This window comes from Cinclus cinclus, chromosome 23 (genome assembly GCF_963662255.1).
Source record: "Cinclus cinclus chromosome 23, bCinCin1.1, whole genome shotgun sequence".
Classification (NCBI taxonomy): domain Eukaryota; kingdom Metazoa; phylum Chordata; class Aves; order Passeriformes; family Cinclidae; genus Cinclus; species Cinclus cinclus.
This window is the reverse complement of record NC_085068.1, coordinates 5,231,753-5,240,337: the sequence shown is the minus strand read 5'-3', so window position 1 is coordinate 5,240,337 and position 8,585 is coordinate 5,231,753. Positions and strand designations below refer to the sequence as shown.

General features: G+C 62.4%; 2 protein-coding genes across 3 annotated transcripts; one reads left to right on the top strand and one right to left on the bottom strand.

Annotated features, from left to right (window-relative positions):
* Positions 1-30: 30 nt before the first annotated feature.
* Positions 31-7,106, bottom strand: RPL22 (ribosomal protein L22). Of its 2 annotated transcripts, XM_062507537.1 has the most exons (5): positions 7,068-7,106; positions 6,345-6,347; positions 1,923-2,030; positions 1,139-1,263; positions 31-247 (listed from the first exon to the last, which is right to left on the bottom strand). In XM_062507537.1, exons 1-5 carry the CDS (start codon positions 7,104-7,106, stop codon positions 103-105), a joined length of 420 nt encoding a protein of 139 aa, XP_062363521.1. In that variant the 3' UTR covers positions 31-102. The 2 variants fall into 2 exon arrangements, with proteins under 2 accessions (XP_062363521.1, XP_062363520.1); XM_062507536.1 differs by lacking the exons at positions 6,345-6,347; positions 7,068-7,106 and adding an exon at positions 2,434-2,488.
* Positions 3,896-8,218, top strand: RNF207 (ring finger protein 207). The gene is made up of 17 exons (XM_062507535.1): positions 3,896-4,086; positions 4,218-4,350; positions 4,423-4,567; positions 4,651-4,732; positions 4,803-4,878; positions 4,962-5,087; positions 5,196-5,242; positions 5,370-5,442; positions 5,516-5,584; positions 5,691-5,759; positions 5,847-5,968; positions 6,996-7,185; positions 7,290-7,475; positions 7,558-7,609; positions 7,698-7,815; positions 7,886-7,966; positions 8,056-8,218. Exons 1-17 carry the CDS (start codon positions 3,896-3,898, stop codon positions 8,216-8,218), a joined length of 1,923 nt encoding a protein of 640 aa, XP_062363519.1.
* Positions 8,219-8,585: the final 367 nt, after the last annotated feature.

Below are 8,585 nucleotides of genomic sequence, written 5' to 3'. Positions count from 1 at the left end.
CCGGAGCCGCAGCCGCCACCGAGCACGGGCTATGAACAACTCTGCTGCCGTTTATTCCAGAAAAGTGAAACTGTACAAAATGGCTGTCAGCAGCGGTGGGGCTCAATCCTCCTCTTCCTCCTCCTCCTCATCCTGGTTGATCTGGAAGTAGCGCAGCTCGTAGCTCTCCTTGCTGTTGGCCACCACGCGCAGCCAGTCCCGCAGGTTGTTCTTTTTCAGGTACTTCTTGGTCAGGTACTTGAGGTACCTGAGGGAGAGGCATGGCTGACAGTGGTGCCCTCTGCCAGCCCCCCAAGTGGCATTTTGGCTAATAAACCCTTATTCCTGCGGGCTTCCACCTCCAGCAGGACCAATACATCCCACTGGCTAACTCCTAGCAAAGCCCCTGCCGGAAAACGCTGCAACCAGAGGAATCACACGGATCCTGGGAGATCATTCTTGCCCCAACAAGGCTGTGATCCCAGGGCCTTGTACCCCCTCCCCCCCCCCCCCCGAGGTAATCTCCACCAGGATGGTGAATACCCACTGCTAGGATGTGCTAGGTTTGGCAGAGGTGTGGCACCGACGTGGAGCAACAACGCTGGGAGAAAGGCAGGTGATCACAGGGCAGGGCACGCCCACCACCCACACAGCTCTGCTTTTCCCAACACTCTGCATGCCCAGCCAGCTCCTGAGCCACCTCTGCCATAGCATGACCCTGGTTTGCCGATGGCTGGGCAGCGAGCCAGAGCACCAGTGACAAGGGGAACAATTTGGCACAACCACATTTTGCTGATGTCGGCCCAAGGAGGACCAAAGCCCCACAAGATGAGGGGAACAACCTGAGAGAACTTGTCTGCAGATACCTGCAAATTCTCCACTCAGCATCTACTGACTGCAGGTCCCCTCACTACCCAACCCAGCAGCCTTCCCAGCTGTAATACTAAACACATTCCTCTCTCATATATCATTTCAGAAGAGCAGCCACTCAGCGAGTGCCAGGTAGCACAACTGCAGCACAATTTGTGCACTGAGACATCTTTTCCCTGGCAGCCTCTCCTGCCCACAGGCCCTCAAGTGCCATCCCCAGCCGAGGGCCATCTGGATCTGATGCACTGACCAACATGTCCCAGGGGGATTTGGGCCTGCCCCACCTCACCTCTTGGAGAACGGCACCTCTGATGTGACGGTGATCTTGCTCTTGCTCCTCTCGATGGTCACCACGCCCCCGCCCAGGTTTCCCGCTTTGCCGTTCACCTTGATCCGCTCCTGCAGGAACTGCTCCTGCAGGAGGAACACAGCCATAAGCCAGAGCCACAACTCCCACCAGACACAGCCCCCACTGTGTCCTCCCCAGACTGGCTTGTGCCTGGTGCCTGGAGCTGGGGAACAGACACCAGAGCCCCCATAGCCCAGGAGAGCCCCTTCCTCAAGCCAGGCTAATCCATCCCATTGAAGCTACACCTAGGTGAGGTGCTCAAGCCTACACGTATCGGACTGTGGCATAGTAGGGATGTTCCCTGCCCTCCGGGGGGGACAGCCAGGTCAGTGGGGTCAGGCTCCTCTGTACTCTTCTCAGCTCCAGCCTCACCCAGGCCCATGCTGAAGTGCAGTTTGGACAGGCATAGGTTCATGACCATAAAGTGCAACATCCCTGGCCCTGCTACATCCCTGCCATGACACGAACTCATCCAGCAGAGATGGGCAGAAAAACTCCATGGACAGGAACAACGCTTGGGCTTTAACTACTCAGTATCCCAAACCCAGCCTCATCCCCACCCCAGCACTTCCTGCTCCTCTGCCCATGGTACGGCCTCAAGGGAGCAGGGCAGAGCTGCAGGCTAGCCGGGGATGTCTGGGGCTGCTAGTAGCGGAGCATCACCCTTGGAAGGCTCCCGAGGGCGGCGGAGCCATCACGGCTCCCGCGGAGGCACCGAACTCACGAAGTTGGCGGCGTCCATGATGCCATCCTCGACGGGGTGCGTGCAATCCAGCGTGAACTTCAGAACCTGCTTCTTTTTCTTGCCACCTTTCGCCGCAGGCTTCTTCTGCTGCAGGGGGAAAGAGAGTGAGGGAGAGTGAGAAAGGGAGGGGGGGCGCCGTGAGGGACCGACCCCAGGGAGCGGGGAGGGGCCGCGCCGAGCTCCGGGCTGGCGGAGAGAGCAAGGCCCAGGCGTGGATCGAGATCGGGGACAAGGCGGTGGGAATGGGGCTCGCCCGCCGCCGGCCTCCACGATCCGGATGGGCGGAAGGCGACGCGTGGGGCCCCGGGAAGGCGCGGGCCGGGCCCGGCCCCACGCGGAGAAGAGCGGGCGGGGGCAGGCCGCGTGGCTGGGACAGGCGGCGTGGCTGTGGGGAGTGCCGGGGGCTCGGGGCGGGGCACGCGGCGTCCCGGTGGCGGCGGAGGGAGGTTCGGGGAGGTGGCGGCCCGGTGCCGGTCCCGCGCTCACTCACCGCGGGCGCCATGGCGGCTCCGCGCGAGGCAGAAAGGGAGCGCGCCCCACGCGCCTGCGCAAAACCACGCTCGGGCCGTCCCAGCCGAGCGCCGACGGCGCCGATCGCTTCCGGTCCCACCCGGGCAGGGCGCCTGCGAGCGGACAGTGATGCCTGGCGGGGCGGAGCGAGGGCGGGGGCCGGGCAGCGGGGGGGCGTGGTCTGTGGGGCGCGAGCGGCCGGGAGAGGGGGCGGAGCGTCCGGAGCGTGGGGAGCGGCACGTGGGGCGCGCGTGCCCTGCGCCCGCCCCGCCCGCGGGGGGACCCCGGCCCCGGGAGCCTCACCGGGCACGGAGTGACCCCCCCCGGGAGCCTCACCGGGCACGGAGTGACCCCCCCCGGGAGCCTGTCTGCACGGAGTGACCACCCCGCACACCGGGAGCCTCAATGTGCGCCGAGTGACCCCCGCGCTCTGTGGCTCCTCACTTTGCACGGAGTTACCCTGCACTGTGGGAGCCGAGGTGTGCATGGAGTGATCCCCCACACCCCGCGGCTCCTCACTACGCACCGGGTGACTCCCGGGCACGCCGGGGAGCCTCACGGGACACGGGGTGACCCAGCACCGCGGGGAGTCTCGGTGTGTACTGGGTGACTCTGCACCCCGGGGCTCTCACTGTGCACAGGTGACCCCCGCACCTCCTTGCAGGCCATCACCAGGCCATGCAGATGTCCATGTCTCCGTAGTCTGGGCTGCTACGCAGTCCCGCGTCCCCACAGCCGAGGGCCGTCCCCGCCGCAGGGCCCCGAGGAGCGCACGGGGCTATTTTTGGGCCGTGGCGTGGCAGCCGATCGGCAGTGCCAGGGGGGCCCACGTCACAGGGTCGGCCGGGCCTTGCCGCCTCGGCACCGCTCTCATTCCTGCCGGCACACGGTGAGTGAGCAGCAGCACAGCTCGGCTCGGATCCCCCGACTTACAGACAGGGAGAGGTAAAGCCTTCATTTGGCCAGGACACACCTGTGTCCAGAACGGGTACTCCCGGCATGTGGGGCACCTGAGTGCCTTCACTGCCAGGCTGCCATCGTAGGGCACATCTCTGGGCAGGGGACACCCTATTCTAGGGAATGCTTCCTCCAGGGGGACACCCTGCTCTGAAGGAGCCCCCACCCCTGTCCTGGGGGATGCTCTGCTGCAGGGGATGCTCCTTTGCAGGGGACAGCCCATCTCAGGGGATGCTCCTGCTTTGGGGGACACACACCAGGGGGACAGTGAGCTGAGGGGACCATCCATCCAGCCTAGCGCTGCAGCCCCCAGCCTGTAACACCAGGGGAAGGGGCGTGTTCGGGGCAGCCTTGTGCCATGCAGCTCATAACCTAAAAATAGTCAGTAGCTCGGGGGCCCTGGGGCAGGATTCGTCCTTTCTGTGGCAGTCACAGTGCACTCACACGGGGTCCCTGAGCACAGGGCTTGGCTCTCAATCCCACAGATGGCGGGTGGTATTTTCTCCCCACTGGAGAGCTGCTCAGAGCTGGAGAAGGCCAACTGCCACCCATTGGTGTGCCTGCTCTGCCACGAGCCCTACCAGCACCCCTGCCTGCTCGACTGCTACCACAATTTCTGCGCCAGCTGCCTGCGAGGCCGTGCCAGCGATGGCCGCCTGCGCTGCCCACTCTGCGGGTAAGGGACAGCCCTGCCCGGGGCACAGCACAGGGCTGGCAGCTCAGCACAGCACTGCTCCCTCCACCCCCAAAGCTGCCCCACTGGCCCAGGTGGGTGTCCCTATCCTTGTCCCCATCTCTTCCCTGCAGGCACCCCTCAGTGGTGAGGGGTGGCACGGGGCTGCCCCCCGTAGACCGGCTCCTGCAGTTCCTGGTAGACAGCTCAGCTGACAGCGAGGAGGATGTGCAGTGTGCCAACTGTGACCGATGCTGCACCAAGGCGGTGAGGGAAGCGGGGTGGGTAGGGGACCCCTGCCAGGGCTGTGCCTGCCACCAGCTATGTCCGTTCACACAGGAGCTGGACACCATGTACTTCTGCAACACCTGTGGGCAGCCCCTCTGTGCCCCATGCCGCGAGGAGACCCACCGTGCCAGGATGTTCACTCGCCACGAGATCGTCTCCCTCTCCAAGCGCACCAAAGACATCCACAAGAAGTGCCGTGAGTGCCAGGCCAGGCTGCCCCATGCCGTGCTATACTGCACTGTGCCGTGCCAGGCTATGCCATGTTCCCGTCCCCTGCAGCACTGCACGAGGAGCCCTACATCATGTTCTCCACCGAGAAGAAGTCCATGCTCTGCATCAACTGCTTCAGGGACATGCAGGGGTGAGTAGTCCCAGCCCCACACTTGCCACATGCCCCATCCTGTGTTCTCCCCTGATGTCTGTGCCTGCAGGGAGAGCCGGGCACACTGCATCGACATTGAGACAGCGTACATGCAGGGCTGCCAGCGGCTGGACCAGGCAGTGATGGTGGGCAGGGCCAGGGGGTGTGGGGGCAGCATGGGGGTGCAGTGCTGTCTCATGCACTGCAGCCACCCTGCCACCCCGGATAGGCTGTGAAGGAACTGCAGACCTCCACGCGTGAGGCCATTGTCTTGCTCAAGGCCATGATCGAGGAGGTTCGCAACAGTGCCAGTGAGGAGGAGGCAGCCATCAACTCCCTCTTCAGCCGCATGCAGGTGCAGCATCCCTCTTCATCCTCCTGCACATGGAGTACAGGACAGAGCCAGTGCAGTGGGAAGGGACTGGGGTGCCCACAGGACACAGGGTGGCTGTGCCATTTGCAGGAGCAGCTCTCCGAGAGGAAAAAGACACTCCTGAAAGCTGTGCAGAGGTGAGGGACCACAGGCCTGAGACCTGTCCAAGGGCTGTCCCCCCATCCCAAAGTGCTTTGGTATGCCTGGGGCTGGATGGCTCCCTGGGGTCTTGCAAAGGATGTGCCATGCCCTGCTCTGCTGCAGCCAGCATGAGGAAAAGGAGAAGGCATTCAAGGAGCAGCTGGCCCACCTTGCCTCCCTGCTGCCCACTCTGCAGGTAAGGCCTCATACCAGGCAGGGACAACTTGACACCAAAGCCAGGCAGTGACAGATCCCCTCCACACACACAGGTCCACCTGGTGACCTGCTCGGCCTTCCTGAGCTCTGCCAACAAAGCCGAGTTCCTGGACCTGGGCTATGTGAGTGTTGCCAGCATTGCAGGGTGGTCAGAGCATCCTGCGGCAGTGCTGAGCTCAGGGCCAAGGTGCTGGGCACCCCTCACCCTGCTTCATCGCTGCCTTTCAGCAATTGATGGAGAGGCTGCAGAGAATCGTCAAGCTGCCACACCGCCTGCGTCCATCCCAGACCAGCAAGGTAGAGCCCTGCCTACAGAGCCTGTGGGCAGTGCCAGCTGCCAGCTCTGCCCTAGCCCCAGCTGCACTCTCCTCTCTTGCCCCCCAGATCAACAGCGAGTACCGGGCAGAGTTTGCCCGCTGCCTGGAGCCCCTCCTGATGCTCAGCCCCCGCCGTTCCGTGGTGGGCAGTGCTGGTGGCATCGGTCCTGGCATCACCGGCACAAACATGTGAGGTGCTAGGATTGCACCCAGGGCACATGTGCTACTGTGTCCCCTGTCACGTGCCACACTGCACAGTCCCCTCAGCATTTTACCATGCCAAGCTTGCCCCTGCTGCTGCCCTTGAGCCTGTCACCTCAGCAGTGGTACCAGGACAGCACAGGCACAGCTGCACTGATGAACAACAGGCTTCAAGTGACACTTCTGGGAAGTGGAGCGGGTGGCAGAGGGGTGGGCAGCAGCAGGGCTGGCAGCTGGAGGCCTGGTTGAGCCTCATTCTGTTCCCCAGCCCAGCCCCTGCCATGCTGCCTGGTGGGCTCTGCCCCCTCTCCATGGGTGTTCCACCTGGGCCAGCTCCTGCTCGCCCACATGCCCGTGGTGCCACAGCCTCTTTGCCCACCACTATTTTTATCAGAATTTCAGGGAAGTGCTCGGCCATTCTTCACCAGGGATATATTTAGGCCTGTTGATGTCACAGCAGCACCGGCCCTGCCAGGCCCTCCCAGCCAGAGAGGACAGACGGGCACTGCCGCCCCATGGGGACTGCTCCTCGGCCCCAGCCAGGCTTGGCACTGCAGGGTGGCTGAGCTCCTGGGGGCTGCTGACCTCAGCACGGGCGGGGGGAGCACAGCACTGTACGGTAGGACCAACGGTGGTGGTGGTTAGCACGGGGAGACCACGCGATAGTGGGAAACACAGGGGCAGTAGTGCCTGCCGGGGGCCAGGAGATACCAGGGGTGAGGGAGCAAGCTCAATCCCACCCTTTAGAAACTGAAGGGTGCCGAGCTCAGTTCCTGGCTTCTCACTGCCACAGCTGGTTCCAAAACTGCAAGAATCAGGAGAGAAGCCCATAGAAATCTGATTTTTGGGGCAACATAAGGCACCCCTGACTGAACCCCTGTGCTTGGGTGAGGGAAGGGACATGTGGGACTGGTGCATCCCCAGGTTGACCGGAGCTGAGCTGGCGACATGGTCCCTGGCACCTCACCCCCACTGCTGCTCACCTGCAGCATGTCACTGTCACCTCTCCATGCAGGCTCCCCGGTGGCCAATGCTCCAAGACCCTCATGGTGCCCAGCTGTCCCCCCACCAGTGACAAAATGTCCACCGGCGCCATGGTGAAGAAGCCAACGATGCACCGGTACATCAGCACCAAGGTGCTGCTGGCCGAGGGGCGCGAGACCCCCTTCGCCGAGCACTGCCGCAACTACGAGAACACCTACCGGGTAGGGAGCATGGGTCAAAGCAGGATGGGATGGGACAGGACAGGACAGGACAGGGCAGGGCAGGTTGGTGCTGCTCATATGGCTGTGCTCCCCGGTTCCCACAGATGCTGCAGACGGAGATACAGGGCCTGAAGGACCAGGTTCAGGAGCTGCACCGTGACCTCACCAAGCACCACTCACTGATCAAGTCGGAGATCATGAGCGAGATCCTGCAGAAGTCGCTGCAGATGGATGTGCAGATTGCAGCTCACTACTCTGCTGTGGAGATGATGCGCAGTGTCTTTGAGGAGGTACAGCTGGCACATCCTGGCAGAGCAGTGCCCCTCTGTGCCATACCACTGCAGACTGCCCAGCTCCCTCTCTTCCTTCCAGGTGTGGGAGGAGACCTACCAGCGGGTAGCAAATGAGCAGGAGATCTATGAAGGTACTGGTGACCCCATGCTCCCTCCACATGCCCCCTGTGCCTGCACTGTGGCAGGAAAACAGTCCCAGCCCACTCCTCTGACCCCCAGCCCAGCTCCATGACTTGCTGCAGCTGCGGCAGGAGAACAGCTGCCTGAGCACCATCACCAAGCAGATCGTGCCCTACGTCCGCTCCATCGCCAAAGTGAAGGAGCGGCTGGAGCCCAGGTGAGGAGTGCAGGGGCTTTCAGGGCCAGGGGAGAGACATAGCTCATGGTTCACACCCATCCCACCACAGGCTGCAGGAGCCTCAGGAGCCCAAAGAAGAACAGGCCCAGATGCTGCTCAAGATCTGTGATGACAATGAAGTGGTGCCAAGGTAGGTGACAGCAAGCACCTGAGTGCCAAGTTCCTCCCCTGCCCTTTCCCAGACAGTGACCCTGTCTCAAAGTGCCTTCCCTTCCCCAGGGATGCCTCTCCTGGCAGCAACAAGGGGGCTTCAGCCAGCCCCAGGGAGGGCTTCATGTCCAGGGACACCCCTGGAGACCCCGCCCCAAAAAACAAAGACTGCTGCAGGAGCCAGCAGAAGAGCGGAGCAGAGAATACCACCTCAAAAGAGCCAGCACCGTAGAGCCCAGTGCTGGGCATATGGCAGAGCTGCTGGGCAGAACCATGCCCCGGTCACTGACCAGCTCCTCTTGCCCGGTGCCACAAGCCAGGGCAGGAAACAGCCTGGGTAGCCATGTCTGCAGCACATACAAAGGCCTCAGGTGGATTTGCTTCTTAAAAACTCTTTGTGCTCTCCCTTGCGTGTGTCAGACTGAAATAAAAGGATGCAGTTGTCCATGTTTGCATGGTTCTGCAGTGCTGACAAAAGGGATCTTCTGGCTCAGAGTATCCAGCTGCTCTTAAAACCACAATATCAGCACATTATGGGGAAAAATAGCAACTCCCGGTGCAGGGCAGGGCCAGGGGTACACAGCTGAGTGATGGAGCAT

Excerpts from the sequence above, each read along its gene's own strand:
- RNF207 (XM_062507535.1), top strand. The coding sequence starts at position 3,896 with ATGGCGGGTGGTATTTTCTCCCCACTGGAGAGCTGCTCAGAGCTGGAG. Across the intron at positions 5,243-5,369 it reads CTCCTGAAAGCTGTGCAGAG|CCAGCATGAGGAAAAGGAGA; the intron begins GTGAGGGACCAC and ends GCTCTGCTGCAG. Across the intron at positions 5,443-5,515 it reads CCCTGCTGCCCACTCTGCAG|GTCCACCTGGTGACCTGCTC; the intron begins GTAAGGCCTCAT and ends CCACACACACAG.
- RPL22 (XM_062507537.1), bottom strand. The coding sequence starts at position 7,106 with ATGTACCGGTGCATCGTTGGCTTCTTCACCATGGCGCCG. Across the intron at positions 1,264-1,922 it reads TCATGGACGCCGCCAACTTC|GAGCAGTTCCTGCAGGAGCG; the intron begins GTGAGTTCGGTG and ends TTCCTCCTGCAG. Across the intron at positions 248-1,138 it reads GAGGTGCCGTTCTCCAAGAG|GTACCTCAAGTACCTGACCA; the intron begins GTGAGGTGGGGC and ends CCTCTCCCTCAG.